Source organism: Staurois parvus, unplaced genomic scaffold (assembly GCF_062004578.1).
Source record: "Staurois parvus isolate SC_StPar_1 unplaced genomic scaffold, SC_StPar_1.0 ptg003091l, whole genome shotgun sequence".
NCBI lineage: Eukaryota > Metazoa > Chordata > Amphibia > Anura > Ranidae > Staurois > Staurois parvus.
The window spans coordinates 1-15,813 of NW_028320887.1; the positions used below are offsets into that span (position 1 = coordinate 1).

Sequence of the window (15,813 nt, forward strand, 5' to 3'; positions counted from 1 at the left end):
TATGCAGAGTTTAAAAATCTCTCTTTATACACTGTGATTAGATTGCCCCCTTTAAATCACCTCTTCTCAGTTCAGCCAATCATTTCTCATAGTTGAGCTCCTCCATGCCTCTTATCAGTTTGTTCTTCTCTGCACTCTCCAGTTCTAGAACATTCTTTTTTGGATGAGTGGAACTTAGAAGACGAGTATGGCCAAAGATTTTCTGGCCGTGCTTCTGTTGTGGGTAATAGAAGCGCAACCTACTCCTATTCTCCTGTGACCCCGAGTCAGCTGACAGTCGGCTACTGTCTGCTATCAGCTGATGGGGCAGTCACTCCAGGCTGCTAAGACACCCGGCTGCCTGATTGACAGTTGGTTACGCCTCTCAGCACAAGGCTGAAAGCTGGAGCCAGCTGTGCCCGCCCCCTCTAGTGAGCACTGGAGGAGCAGAGTGGAGAGCGGTGACCGGCAGTCACCGCTCTCCACCCTGAGCAAACTGAGAACTGTGCGATCAGCAGTTATTTGATCGCTCAGTTCTTGGTCTTAGCGTTGACATGGGACCTCTCCAGCATAGATGCGAATATGGATGTTTTTTTTTTTTTTTTTTTAAAGTCCATACTTCTCTTTTAACTTTATGTTAGAACGGTCAACAAAATCAACTGCAATGTGTGCAAAATGACAGGTCCACTTCAAGTCCATCCATTATCCATCTCTATTACCTCTCTCCATCCATCTCTCTCTCTCTCTCTCCCCCCCCCATCTCTTCATCTATCTCTCTCTCTCCCCGCATCTCTCTCTCTCCACATCTCTCTCTACCCCCATCTCTTCATCTATCTCTCTCTCCCCATCTCTCTCTCTATCCCCATCTCTTCATCTATCTCTCACTCTCCCCATCTCTCTCTCTCTCCCCATCTCTTCATCTATCTCTCACTCTCCACCTCTCTCTCTCCCCACCTCTCTCTCTCCCCACCTCTCTCACTCACTCCATCTCTCTCACTCACTCCATCTCTCTCACTCCATCTCCCCCCACCCCCCCATCTCTCTCTCTCCATCTCTCCTCTCTCACTCTCCACATCTCTCACTCTCCACATCTCTCTCTCCCCACCTCTCTCTCTCCCCACCTCTCTCTCTCCCCACCTCTCCCCATCTCTCACTCACTCCATCTCTCTCACTCACCCCATCTCTCTCACTCCATCTCCCCCCACCCCCCCATCTCCCCCCCCCATCTCTCTCTCCCCATCTCTCTCTCTCTCCCCCTCCCCATCTCTCTCTCTCTCTCTCTCTCTCCCCCTCCCCATCTCTCTCTCTCTCTCCATCTCTCTCATGTATGGAAATCTGTTCCGGCCCAGGAAGAGGAGACCTCCCCATGACCCAGGACAAGCTCAGCGCCATCTTTTCCTGATTTATTTTAATGAGCGGATTAAGAAAATAGAAATCTGAATAAATAGCAGAGAGTTGGACATACAATGATAAATAAAACTCCGTGGTAAGAGGAAGTCGGCCATTAGGGATGTGACTGGTTGTCGCTGTTCTCACCCTCCATCTCTGCCAGTCGGAAATCCACTTCCCTGTAATGGAAATATAAACAGATTTTAGTGACGCAATAGGCAGCCACTTTCACAACACACAGCTCTGTCCTTTTTCGGTTTCAAGAAGTTTTATTGAAAGTTTTCAAGACAACATAAAAAAGGACTGAGCCATCCGGCCCTGGACCCCAACCCAGCCACAAGATCTTCCGCAAGAAATAATTGGAAAGGGGGGGTTGATCCATGCCAAGTTGCGTCCCTATGTAGATCAAGCGTTTGGGAGGGTCTCATGTATGTATAAGAAGGCCAACAATGAACCATCATAGACATTGGAAGGTACCATTCAGTACATAAAGCCCATGAGCGTTCAAATGTTTCAATCGAACCATGTCATCTTTCGTTCAACTTGGGCCAGGACCTGAATCACCCGCTGGTGGCATTGTGGTTCCCAAAGCAGAAGGTTGTAGTTCTGGTGTCCAGCAGCCAGCAGATCCTAGTAATCAGTCTCTACCTGATGCTGGCTGCTGGGATGGTATTTAGTCCCTCCTCCATCAGTACCGTCCCGCTTCAGCATTTTGCTCTGCTTGCCATTTATCCTGACCCTGGATCACCCACTTGTGGCACTGTGGTTCCCAGAGCGGAAGATTGTAGTTCCAGTGTCCACCAGCAGATGTCTCCCAGCAGATCCCAGTAATCAGTTTCCGCTGGCTGCTGGCAAGGTATATAGTCCCTCCTCTATCAGTACCCTCCCGCATCAGCATTTTGCTCTGCTAGCATGATACTGCTTGCCATTTATCCTGACCCTGGATCACCCACTTGTGGCAGTGTGGTTCCCAGAGCGGAAGATTGTAGTTCCATTATCCACCAGTAGATGTCTCCCAGCAGATCCCAGTAATCAGTCTCCACCTGATGCTGGCTGCTGGGAGGGTATTAGTTCCCTCCTCTATCAGTACCCTCCGCTTCAGCATTTTGATCTGCTCGCCAGATACTGCATGCCATTTATCCTGACCCTAGATCACCCACTTGCGGCAGTGTGGTTCCCAGAGCAGAAGATTGTAGTTCCATTATCCACCAGTAGATGTCTCCCAGCAGATCCCAGTAATCAGTCTCCACCTGATACTGGCTGCTGGGAGGGTATTTAGTCCCTCCTCTATCAGTACCCTCCGCTTCAGCATTTTGATCTGCTCGCCAGATACTGCATGCCATTTATCCTGACCCTGGATCACCCACTTGTGGCACTGTGGTTCCCAGAGCGGAAGTGTACCAAATAAAAGCCAAAGACAGTTTTTTTTTTTTTTTTTTTTTTTTTACAAATATGCAATATAATGGATTAATAAAAATCGATCTGTAAATAATAAATGTTATCGTTACCAGAGTCTGGATCGCAGAGACTGTCGCTGTCCCCGCAAAACTTGAAGCAAAGGGTCGTCCCTGAACTCTGTTCCATCTGAATCTGAAATACAATTTGTGAGAGTTGGGAATGATGTTTCCAAGAACAGCAGCCTATTGGTGCGCTAAATATCTGTGAAGCAACGGATGCCGTGTGGCCGCGTGCTTTAGTAATGTCACTATAGGAGTTACTTAAAGGGTACGTTCACCTTTGGGAGCATGTTACATGTTCACCCGTTTTTAGGTGACGTAGCCGCCACCCCCCCTCCCTCTGACAGATAGTATGAGGAGACTTCTCCCCGTACTATCTGTCGAACCTGAATACAGCGTGGCCACGTCATTTATTCACGGACGTTCGTGAATGAATAAACTTCAAGTCCCAGCAGCCTTAGCGGCTGTAGGGTTGTAGTTTTCAATGAATTACAACGGCGCTGTGGAGCTCTGCGGTAGTTCATTGAAGCTTCCTGTCAGAATATCTGCTTGACCGTACATCCCGTACGCCCCTTACATCCTGTATGCCCCTTACATCCCGTACACCCTTTACATCCCGTACGCCCCATGCATCCCCCATACATCCCCCGTACGCCCCCCCTACGCCCCTTACATCTCGCACGCCCCTTACATCCCTTATACCCATTACATCCCGTATATCCATTACATCCCTTATACCCATTACATCCCTTATACCCATTACATCCCTTATACCCATTACATCCCTTATACCCATTACATCCCGTATATCCATTGCATCCCTTATACCCATTACATCCCTTATACCCATTACATCCCGTATATCCATTGCATCCCGTATACCCATTACATCCCTTATACCTCTTACATCCCGTATATCCATTGCATCCCGTATATCCATTGCATCCCGTATATCCATTACATCCCGTATATCCATTGCATCCCGTATATCCATTGCATCCCGTATATCCATTGCATCCCGTATATCCATTGCATCCCGTATATCCATTACATCCCGTATATCCATTACATCCCTTATACCCATTACATCCCTTATACCCATTACATCCCTTATACCCATTACATCCCTTATACCTCTTACATCCCGTATATCCATTGCATCCCGTATACCCATTACATGCCATATACCCATTACATCCGGTATACCCATTACATCCCTTATACCTCTTACATCCCGTATACCCATTACATCCCTTATACCTCTTACATCCCGTATATCCATTGCATCCCGTATACCCATTACATCCCATCTACCCATTACATCCCATATACCCATTACATCCCATATACCCATTACATCCCTTATACCTCTTACATCCCGTATACCCATTACACCCCATACACCACCCATTACACCCCGTACACCCCTTACATCCCGTACACCCCTTACATCCCGTACACCCCTTACATCCCGTACACCCCTTACATCCCGTACACCACCCCTTACATCCCGTACACCACCCCTTACATCCCGTACACCACCCCTTACATCCCGTACACCACCCCTTACATCCAGTACACCACCCCTTACATCCAGTACACCACCCCTTACATCCAGTACACCACCCCTTACATCCCGTACACCCAATACATCCCCTTACTTCCTGTACACCACCCATTACACCCCTTACATCCCGCACACCCCATACAGCAAGAAGATATTCTGACAGGTCTGCAGGAGACCCGCATGGCACCAGCAATCTACTGATCACTGATGCAATGCTTTCCAGGCTCCTGTAGACAAAAATAATCAATGCACATTTTTTTTTACCTGCAAAAAAATGTACATCCAAGCACCATAAATCAAAGACGCTATTTACTTCATTTATATTCGTCAACGCAATCTCCCCCATCCATCCATATCACCATGATTTATTTTGCTGAGAAATCACTCCAAAACACCCCTCCCCCCCATCCTTAGCATCTATGACCACAGCCATCTTGGGTAAGGGCAGATGACTTATGTGGCATCCACTTCCTGGAATCCATCTACTCCTAGCTCAAGCAGGAGAGTGTGCTTAGCTGAGAAAGCCCCTCCTCCCTTTTGGAGGAGGGGCTGAGAAATCACTCCAAAACACCCCCAGCCCCCCCCCCCCCATCCTTCGCATCTATGACCACAGCCATCTTGAGTAAGGGCAGATGACTTATGTGGCATTCACTTCCTGGAATCCATCTACTCTTAGCTCAGGCAGGAGAGTGTGCTTAGCTGAGAAAACCCCTCCTCCCCTAATGAAGACTCCTGGGATGTATGATATCATGTGCCTAGGCCTGGAAACCAGGAAGCACCTGAAGGAATGTAAAAAAAAATTAATTGAGAGAGCGAAGTTCTACTTTACAAAGGAGAAGTATGGCCAAAGCTTTTTTGGCCAAGTTTCCCCTGTAGGTCACAGGAGCGCAATTAGTTCTGTAATCCTGCGCCTCGGATTCAACAGATAGTGGGCTAAAGTCCACTGTCAGCGAACGTCACAGAGCCAGTCCAGAATCTGCAGAGATCCCGACAATAATGTCAGGATCCATCCATATGTCTGACTGGCAGCTGCCTCAGCCTTTCAGTGCATCACTCAGAGCCTGAGCCAGCCGCTCCCACCTCCTGTACAGCCTGGCACTCCAGTGAGGGCTGGAGGGGCAGAGCACAGAGTGGTGACTGATACTCATGAATTGAGCTATCCTAGGTCTTTGATCGCTCAGTTCCCGGCGTTGAGTCGACGCGGGCAGCCGCAGCCATCCAGATGAGTATATGTTCGTTTTGTTTTTTTTGTATCGCATGCCTTTCTTTCATTCAGTCGATATTTGTTTGGCTCACAACCACCCCCCTCCCTACCTTCCGCCTCCTCTAGAAGATGAGCAGCGATTTCTATAGGCTGTAATTCCTCCTTCTGATCTGCAGGGGGCGTGCTGGATCTCTTTTTGGGCTTCAGCTTCGGAGATTGCAGAGGAGAGAATAGTCGCTCAGATATCACCTGATGACAGATACAGAAAACAAAAAACAGGAATGGGTGACTGATTACTGGAAGTGGAACCCCCCCCCCCCCCCCCACCTCAGACATTGAAAATGAGGTAGCAGGTCCAGAAAAGGTAAAAAACCCCAAAACGAAAAACAAACACCGCAACACATTGCGTTCACATGAAGGTTTCCTCTCGTTTCTTTTCTCCTGGCGACACCCTGTGCATTGGCGTGTCACCGAGACAGAGATGAGGGGAGACAGATACTCAGCAATATAGTTCTGACCTGTTCATCTTATCTAACTGGATTTCAATGGCCGTGGGATGTGCTTCTAATCTGTGATTGGACGGTGAGTTTTCTTTAACCCCTTGCCTACCGGGCGCTTCTACCCCCTTCCTGCCTACCGGGCACTTCTACCCCCTTCCTGCCTACAGGACACTTCTACCCCTTCCTGCCCACCTGGCGCTTCTACCCCCTTCCTGCCTACAGGACACTTCTACCCCCTTCCCGCCTACAGGGCGCTTCTACCCCCTTCCCGCCTACAGGGCGCTTCTACCCCCTTCCCGCCTACAGGGCGCTTCTACCCCCTTCCCGCCTACAGGGCGCTTCTACCCCCTTCCCGCCTACAGGGCGCTTCTACCCCCTTCCCGCCTACAGGGCGCTTCTACCCCCTTCCCGCCTACAGGGCGCTTCTACCCCCTTCCCGCCTACAGGGCGCTTCTACCCCCTTCCCGCCTACCGGGCGCTTCTACCCCCTTCCCGCCTACAGGGCGCTTCTACCCCCTTCCCGCCTACAGGGCGCTTCTACCCCCTTCCCGCCTACAGGGCGCTTCTACCCCCTTCCCGCCTACCGGGCGCTTCTACCCCCTTCCCGCCTACAGGACGCTTCTACCCCCTTCCCGCCTACCGGACGCTTCTACCCCCTTCCCGCCTACCGGGCGCTTCTACCCCCTTCCCGCCTACAGGGCACTTCTACCCCCTTCCCGCCTACAGGGCACTTCTACCCCCTTCCCGCCTACAGGGCACTTCTACCCCCTTCCTGCCTACAGGGCACTTCTACCCCCTTCCTGCCTACAGGGCACTTCTACCCCCTTCCCGCCCACCGGGCACTTCTACCCCCTTCCCGCCCACCGGCACTTCTACCCCCTTCCTGCCTACAGGGCACTTCTACCCCCTTCCTGCCTACAGGGCACTTCTACCCCCTTCCTGCCTACAGGGCACTTCTACCCCCTTCCTGCCCACCGGGCACTTCTACCCCCTTCCCGCCTACAGGGCACTTCTACCCCCTTCCTGCCTACAGGGCACTTCTACCCCCTTCCCGCCTACAGGGCACTTCTACCCCCTTCCCGCCTACAGGGCACTTCTACCCCCTTCCCGCCTACAGGGCACTTCTACCCCCTTCCCGCCTACAGGGCACTTCTACCCCCTCCTGCCTACAGGGCACTTCTACCCCCCTCCTGCCTACAGGGCACTTCTACCCCCTTCCTGCCTACAGGGCACTTCTACCCCCTTCCTGCCTACCGGGCACTTCTACCCCCTTCCTGCCTACCGGGCACTTCTACCCCCTTCCAGTCCAGGCCAATTTCCAGCTCTCAGCGCTGTTGCACTTTAAATGACAATTGCGCGGTCATGCAACACTGTTCCCATATGAAATTTTTATCATTTTTTTTGTGACAGATAGAGCTTTATTTTGGTGGTATTTAATCACTTCGGGGTTTTTTATTTTTTGCTAAACAAAAAGTTTTTCTTTACAATTTTGTAAATAAGTGATTTTTCTCCTTCACTGATGTGCGCTAATGAGGCTGCACTGATGGACACTGATAGGTGGCACTGATGGGCACTGACAAGCATCACTGATGGGCACTGAAAGGCAGCACTCATATGGCACCGATAGGCGGCACTGACAGGTGACACTGAAAGGCAGCTCAGATGAGCACTGATATGTGGCATTGATGTGCACTGGCAGGTGGCATGGATGAGCACTGAGAGCTGGCACTGATGGACACTGAGAGGTGGCACTGATGGACACTGACAGGTGGCACTGATGGACACTGACAGGTGGCACTGATGGACACTGACAGGTGGCACTGATGGACACTGACAGGTGGCACTGATGGACACTGACAGGTGGCACTGCTGGGGCTACACAGATCATCAGGGCACACTGATCATCGGTGCCCTGATGATCAGTGTACATGTCCCCTCCGCGGAATGCTGATTACCGGCTCTCCTCTCCTCTGTCAGCGTGACAGCTCGAGAGGAGAGAACTGCCTATAACCAGCATTTCCCTGTTTGCATGCGATCAGCTGTGATTGGACACAACTGATCACATGACAGAGCCGACATCTTCGGCTCTTTCCACGGATCGGTGATCCGCTGTGTCCGAGGGAGGGGAGGGACACACCCGGAGCCGCGCATACGCGGTGAAAATGGGAGGACGTCATATGACGTCTTATCAGAACGAGAGAACCACCTTGCGCCCGTCATTGGACTATATGGCAGGCGGGAGGCGGTTAAATAGTCGGCAAACGCAAACTTATTTTCAGGTCATTGGTACTCAAACCAATTGCCCTTACCATGTGCTCAGCATTTCTTTCATTACTATAGTCCTAGATAGCAAATACTTATTTGTTATTGCCTGCTATCAGATGACAAGGCAGAGCCACTCCAGGCTCGGGAAGCATCCCAACAACATTGTCAGGATCCACCCCGCTCTGCCCGATTGACAGCTGGCTCCGCCTCTCTGCACAAGGCTGCCAGCTTCTCCCGCCCCCTACTGATGATTCAGTGAGCACTGGAGGAGCAGAGTGGAGACTGATAGTCACAGCTCTCTGCTCGGAGCAGACCAAGAAGTATGCAATCAATGGTCATGTGATCACTCAGCTCTTGGTCTTAGAGCCAACGTGGGACCATCGCAGCATCACATAGATGCTGCGGTGGCGGCACCACACAGATGCTGCGGTGGCGGCACCACACAGATGCTGCGGCATGGAGGTGAGCATATAGGGTTTTTTTTTTTTTTGTTTTTTCTTTAATCCCATACTCCTCCTTTATTATATGTAGTAAGCAGTTCTAATTGGTTTACATAGGACATCTGACCTGCTCCATGGCTCGGTGAACCGGTGACGGAGGAGGAGGGCCTTCCAGAGCTCTGGCAGATCTGTTTTTATCTGATGGTCTCTTGTCCCCTTTAGATTTGACTTTTTTCTCCACTGGTCTGTCCGGCTTCCTCTGAGATCTCCTAAGTGGCAGTTGCTGACGTACAGTCTGATGCTTCTCTGCTGGCTCTATTAACTGTCTTGTTTCGTGTGGCGGGGGGGAGGAGGCCGCAGGCACGGCCGCTGCTCTTACCGCTTCCCTCTCTGGTTTTCGGGCTGCACATGGACCCGGCTGTTTGCTGTGGACGCAGGGCAGGACGTCACACTGAAGATGGAGGTGCGGAGGGACGGCGCCGGAATGAGGAGCTATATGTGGACTGGCCAGCGGGACGTGGCTGCAACAGGCGGTCGGAGGTTGTGTATGCGCTGCAAGATGCGAGCTCTCGGCTGGCGGGGGAACTTGGAAAACTAGCGCAGAAGAATCCACTGTCGGCAAAACCTAATAGGCAAATGATATGAAATATCAAACAAACAGCAAAGAAAAGAAACCGACAAAAAAACAAGAAGACGTCCTCCTGCAGGTTCAAATCCGTCCTGACAGACTGTGCAGTCAGACTATGTGGCCAACCTAATGAATATGGGACCCTAAAAATTCATATTCCTGATATGTGTCTGTTGTACCAAATACTTCTTTGTGCTGCTTCCTATGTGAAATACCTGGTGTTTCTGCCTGTTCCCCCTGCCTTCCCATTGCAAACTGACCACACTAGGCATCACAGCGTCACTGGTTTTCCCTCTGTGCTAGGAGAACAGCTTGCCTGTCCTCCAATGGTCAAGACTTGTGCTGACACATCTGCCTGTTTTGCCATTCACTGGGAAGATCAGTATGCTGCTGCTTCTCCACCCCCACCTCTCCAAGCTCCTTATGCAGCTGAGAACAGAGATTATGTGATAAGAAAGAAAATAGGGAAAGGAAAGAAAAGAAAGAGGGATATCATTTTTTTTTTCTCAAGACCTGTGCCTACACACTTCCCTGCATTACCATTCACTGGGAAGGTCAGTGTGCTGCTGCCCCTCCACCCCCACCTCTCCAAGCTTTTTATGCAGCTGAGAACAGAGATAAGAAAGAAAGAAAGAAAGAAAGAAAGAAAGAAAGAAAAGATAAAAGTAAAAGAAAGAAAAGAAAAAAAGGAAATGAAAGAAAAGAAGAAAAGGAAATGAAAGAAAAGAAAGAGGGGATTGAAAGAAAGAAGGATATCATTTTTTTTCTCAAGATCTGTATTGACACATCCCTGCATTGCAATTCACTGGGAAGATCAGTGTGCAGCTGTTTCTATGCTCCCACCTTTCCAAGCCCCTTATGCAGCTGAGAACAGTTATTATGCGATAAGAAAGAAAAAAAGAAAAGAGGGAAAGGAAAGAAAAAGGGATATCATTTTTTTTTTCTCAAGACCTGAGCTGACACACTTCCCTGCATTACCATTCACTGGGAAGATCAGTGTGCTGCTGATTCTACACCCCCACCTCTCCAAGCTCCTTATGCAGCTGAGAACAGAGGGAAAGGAAAAAAAAAAAAATAAAAATTTATAAATGGTTTTTTTTTTTTTAAATCTATAAACAAAATGTTTTATGTTACTAAACCCCAGACCCCGCATTCACTATATCCGCTCTCCCCGGACCCCGCATTCACTATATCCGCTCTCCCCGGACCCCGCATTCACTATATCCGCTCTCCCTGGACCCCGCATTCACTATATCCGCTCTCCCCGGACCCCGCATTCACTATATCCGCTCTCCCTGGACCCCGCATTCACTATATCCGCTCTCCCCGGACCCCGCATTCACTATATCCGCTCTCCCCGGACCCCGCATTCACTACATCCGGTCTCCCCGGACCCCGCATTCACTACATCCGGTCTCCCCGGACCCCGCATTCACTATATCCGCTCTCCCCGGACCCCGCATTCACTATATCCGCTCTCCCCGGACCCCGCATTCACTATATCCGCTCCCTCCGGACCCCGCATTCACTATATCCGCTCTCCCCGGACCCCGCATTCACTATATCCGCTCTCCCCGGACCCCGCATTCACTATATCCGCTCTCCCCGGACCCCGCATTCACTATATCCGCTCTCCCCGGACCCCGCATTCACTATATCCGCTCTCCCCGGACCCCGCATTCACTATATCCGCTCTCCCCGGACCCCGCATTCACTATATCCGCTCTCCCCGGACCCCGCATTCACTATATCCGCTCTCCCCGGACCCCGCATTCACTATATCCGCTCTCCCCGGACCCCGCATTCACTATATCCGCTCTCCCCGGACCCCGCATTCACTATATCCGCTCTCCCCGGACCCCGCATTCACTATATCCGCTCTCCCCGGACCCCGCATTCACTATATCCGCTCTCCCCGGACCCCGCATTCACTATATCCGCTCTCCCCGGACCCCGCATTCACTATATCCGCTCTCCCCGGACCCCGCATTCACTATATCCGCTCTCCCCAGACCCCGCATTCACTATATCAATGTCCGCAGTCTCTGGTCATCCCCTGTACTGTGTCCGCAGTCTCTGGTCATCCCCTGTACTGTGTCCGCAGTCTCTGGTCATCCCCTGTACTGTGTCCGCAGTCTCTGGTCATCCCCTGTACTGTGTCCGCAGTCTCTGGTCATCCCCTGTACTGTGTCCGCAGTCTCTGGTCATCCCCTGTACTGTGTCCGCAGTCTCTGGTCATCCCCTGTACTGTGTCCGCAGTCTCTGGTCATCCCCTGTACTGTGTCCGCAGTCTCTGGTCATCCCCTGTACTGTGTCTACAGTCTCTGGTCATCGCCTGTACTATGTCCACAGTCTCTGGTCATCTCCTGTACTATGTCTACAGTCTCTGGTCATCGCCTGTACTATGTCCGCAGTCTCTGGTCATCTCCTGTACTATGTCCGCAGTCTCTGGTCATCTCCTGTACTATGTCTGCAGTCTCTGGTCATCCCCTGTACAATGTCCGCAGTCCATTGGTTCAGGATATTTTTTTTCTTGTTTTCCTCCTCTAAAACCTAGGTGCGTTTTATGGAGCCAAAATACAGTACCTCCTATTGAAAGGATGCTGCAACATGGCCACCCACAGGCAGCCCCTGCCAGGCCCATTTTCCCTGCTAACCTTGTGGGCCCCAGGCCTTGACTATGGTGTACTGCCTGCACCTTACCATCAGTGGCCCTACACAAAGCAGGCCCTCGGATCACAAGCTATTACCTGTCTGGGGATCCGGATGGGTGGAGATGGGGAGCGCTTGCGTGTGCTCAGGGGCAGAGTTCCTTCTCGGGCCTGCTCCATCTTTCTGCGTAGTCGCCACTGGTATAAAATATCCTCCTCGGGGGGGACAGTAACGTGGGTCCTCACAGATGGGGTGGCCAAGGCGACAGGCGTCCGTGGAACTGGCACAACGGGAGCTGCCACGGCAAGTAAGAAGATCCACCAATACCACTTATACCATGAATGAGATTATAATGTGATGTATCTGGGGGTCTCATTACCTCTGTCCAGTGAAGGCGGTCTGATCCCGCTGACATCGCTCACGGATGATGGAGACGATCCCACCCCTTCTGAGCTCACGTAACCCCCAGAACCGACGGACGACTCACTTGCCAGAGAAACATAAGTAATTACTGTGGACCCCAAAAGGCCACTACATTCATATTACATAGTTATAACAATGATATTTCCAACCGCTCCATTTCCAACACCCCCCTCTGCCAATCCCTCCACTGGCCTCCACTCAGTGTCCTCCACCCCTCTCTGCCAATCCCTCCACTGGCCTCCACTCAGTGTCCTCCACCCCTCTCTGCCAATCCCTCCACTGGCCTCCACTCAGTGTCCTCCACCCCCCTCTGCCAATCCCTCCACTGGCCTCCACTCAGTGTCCTCCACCCCCCTCTGCCAATCCCTCCACTGGCCTCCACTCAGTGTCCTCCACCCCCCTCTGCCAATCCCTCCACTGGCCTCCACTCAGTGTCCTCCACCCCCCTCTGCCAATCCCTCCACTGGCCTCCACTCAGTGTCCTCCACCCCCCTCTGCCAATCCCTCCACTCAGTGTCCTCCACCCCTCTCTGCCAATCCCTCCACTCAGTGTCCTCCACCCCCCTCTGCCATTTCCTCCACTGACCTCCACCCCTCTCTGCCAATCCCTCCACTAGCCTCCATTCAGTGTTCTCCACCCCTCTTTGCCAATCCCTCCACTGACCTCCACTCAGTGTCCTCCACCCCTCTCTGCCAATCCCTCCACTCAGTGTCCTCCACCCCCCTCTGCCATTTCCTCCACTGACCTCCACCCCTCTCTGCCAATCCCTCCACTAGCCTCCACTCAGTGTCCTCCACCCCTCTCTGCCAATCCCTCCACTGGCCTCCACTCAGTGTCCTCCACCCCCCTCTGCCAATCCCTCCACTGGCTTCCGATTGCGCAACGGATCAAATTCAAAATCCTAACACTGACGTACAAAGCTGTCCACCATACTGCCCCGAACTACATCACTAACCTAATATCCAAGTACCACCCAACACGCACACTCCGCTCCTCACAACACCTCCTTCTCTCTAGTTCCCTGGTCTCCTCCTCCCATGCCCGCCTCCAGGACTTCTCCAGGGAGTCATCCATCCTCTGGAACTCCCTGCCCCAACCCATCAGATTATCACCTACTCTCCTCTCCTTTAGGCGCACCCTGAAACCCATCTCTTCAGGGAAGCCTACCCCACCCCCTGCTAGCTTGCCAACCACCTCCACTCTTCCTACCACCCCATCCCCCACAGCTATCTCCTCCTGTGCCACCATCCCCTCCCTCCTAGATTGTAAGCTCCAAAGAGCAGGGCCCTCGATCCCCTCATGTTTTGCATTGTATTGGTATTGTTCTGTCACATGTTCTGTCCCCCTTTGTAATGTACAGCGCTGAGCCAACTATTGGCGCTTTATAAATACTGTATAATAATAATGTACAACAGCCAATCAATATTTATGATGTCATTATATATTCATGTTTTCATTATCTGTCCAAACACAACAAATCCAACAGGTCATTAGCCACTGTAATATTACAGGTACTTATATAGCGCCATCAATATGCGCAGCGCTTTACATATATATTGTACATTCACATCAGTCCCCGCCCCCGAGGAGCGTACAATCTAAGGCCCCTAACTCACATTCATACATACACATACTAGGAACAATTTAGACAGGATCCAATTAACCATTTCCCGTCCGGCCCATGTCTATAAAACAGCTGGACAGGAGCACTGCCGAAGCGGGTTGACGTTTCTAAACGTCACCCGCATTCACTGCCTGTGCGGGCGCGGCACCGCGATCCGGACACAGCTGAACACTGACTGCCGTACAGGACCTCTGTGTGAGGTCCCGATCATGTGATCACGGCACCACCTGCCTGGAGTTTGCATGTTCTCCCTGTACCTGCGTGGGTTTCCTCCAGGTACTCCGGTTTCCTCCCACACTCCAAAGACATGCTGGGAGGTGAATTGGCTCCTGTCTAAATTGTCCCTAGTATGTGTATGTATGAATGTGAGTTAGGGACCTTAGATTGTACGCCCCTTGAGGGTTAGGGACCTTAGATTGTACGCCCCTTGAGGGTTAGGGACCTTAGATTGTACGCCCCTTGAGGGTTAGGGACTGATGTGAATGTACAATATATATGTAAAGTGCTGCGTAAATTGACAGCGCTATATAAGTACCTGAAATAAATAAATCGCTGATTGGTCAATAGGTGATCACATGCAGAGTAGTAAGCAAGATGTCACTTCCTGACATCATTGCTTACTACGTGTGAAATCTGTGAATGATCACAGAGGTCACATGGTACAGGGCTATTCACAACAGCCTTGTACCATGTGACAAGCTGTGACCAATCACAGCTCACACAGTATTTCTCAATGGCTGCAGGAATGCAGCCAGAGAGAAGGAGAAATGATTGCTTTTACAGACTTTATAGGTGTAAAAACAATCAGTGTAAAAAAAGAAAAGAAAAATCTTCATCACCCCCCACAAGTAGTACAGTGTCACTATGGTGACACTGTACTGCTAGGGTGACAGAATGTAAAAAAAAAAACCTAAATAATAAAAAAAATTAAATAAAAATGTAAAAAAAATTTAGAAAAATTTTAATTTTTGGTTATAAACTAATTTGGGTTATTTTTTTTTCACTAAAAAGATGATACATTTTGGCCAAAATTTATGAAAAAAGATTATTTATTTGCAAAATTTTATAAGAAAATTTTTTTTTTCAACATTTTTGGACTTTTTCATTTACATAGCAAAAAAATAAAAATCCCAGCGGTGAATAAATACCATCACAATAAAGCTTTATCTGTCTCAAAAAATGCTAAAAAATTCATATGGGTACAGTGTTGCATGACCGCGCAATTGTCATTCAAAGTGTGATGGCGCTGAAAATTGGCCTAGTCTGGAAGGGGGGGAAGTTTCCGGACTTGAAATGGTTAACCTACCAGCATGTCTTTGGAGTGTGGGAGGAAATCGAAGTACCCGGAGGAAACACACGCAGGCACAGGGAGAGCATGCAAACTCCAGGCAGGTGGTGTCATGGCTCGGATTCGAACCAAGGACCCGAGTACTGCCAGGAGGAAGTGCTAACCATTTAACCGCTGTATGTGAAAATAGTCAAATTACAGAATCCACTTTTATATCCATTGGGTATCATGAAAGGTTTATTCAATCCCTATGGTGGCACTCACCTCTGGAGGATGAGCTTTCTTGCTCGCTCTTGCAAGCCAATGATATCCACATCCTCCGGATGTACTCTGGAGTCATTCAGGGACCCCTCCTTCAAGAAAAAGGAAGATTAAAAAGAAAAAAAAAAAAAAGAG

General features: G+C 50.4%; 1 protein-coding gene across 2 annotated transcripts in view; it reads right to left on the bottom strand.

Moving 5' to 3' along the window:
* Positions 1 to 1,372: 1,372 nt before the first annotated feature.
* The window catches only part of PROSER3 (proline and serine rich 3), a 34,055-nt gene continuing 19,614 nt past the window's right edge, over positions 1,373 to 15,813 (bottom strand). For both annotated transcript variants that reach the window (XM_089667201.1, XM_089667202.1), the window contains 7 exons: positions 15,682 to 15,770; positions 12,461 to 12,567; positions 12,180 to 12,376; positions 8,929 to 9,426; positions 5,707 to 5,845; positions 2,877 to 2,958; positions 1,373 to 1,547 (listed from right to left, as the gene is read on the bottom strand). In XM_089667201.1, coding sequence (XP_089523327.1) covers positions 1,484 to 1,547; positions 2,877 to 2,958; positions 5,707 to 5,845; positions 8,929 to 9,426; positions 12,180 to 12,376; positions 12,461 to 12,567; positions 15,682 to 15,770 — 1,176 coding nt within the window. In that variant the 3' untranslated portion in view covers positions 1,373 to 1,483. The remainder of the gene's footprint in view (positions 1,548 to 2,876; positions 2,959 to 5,706; positions 5,846 to 8,928; positions 9,427 to 12,179; positions 12,377 to 12,460; positions 12,568 to 15,681; positions 15,771 to 15,813) is intronic.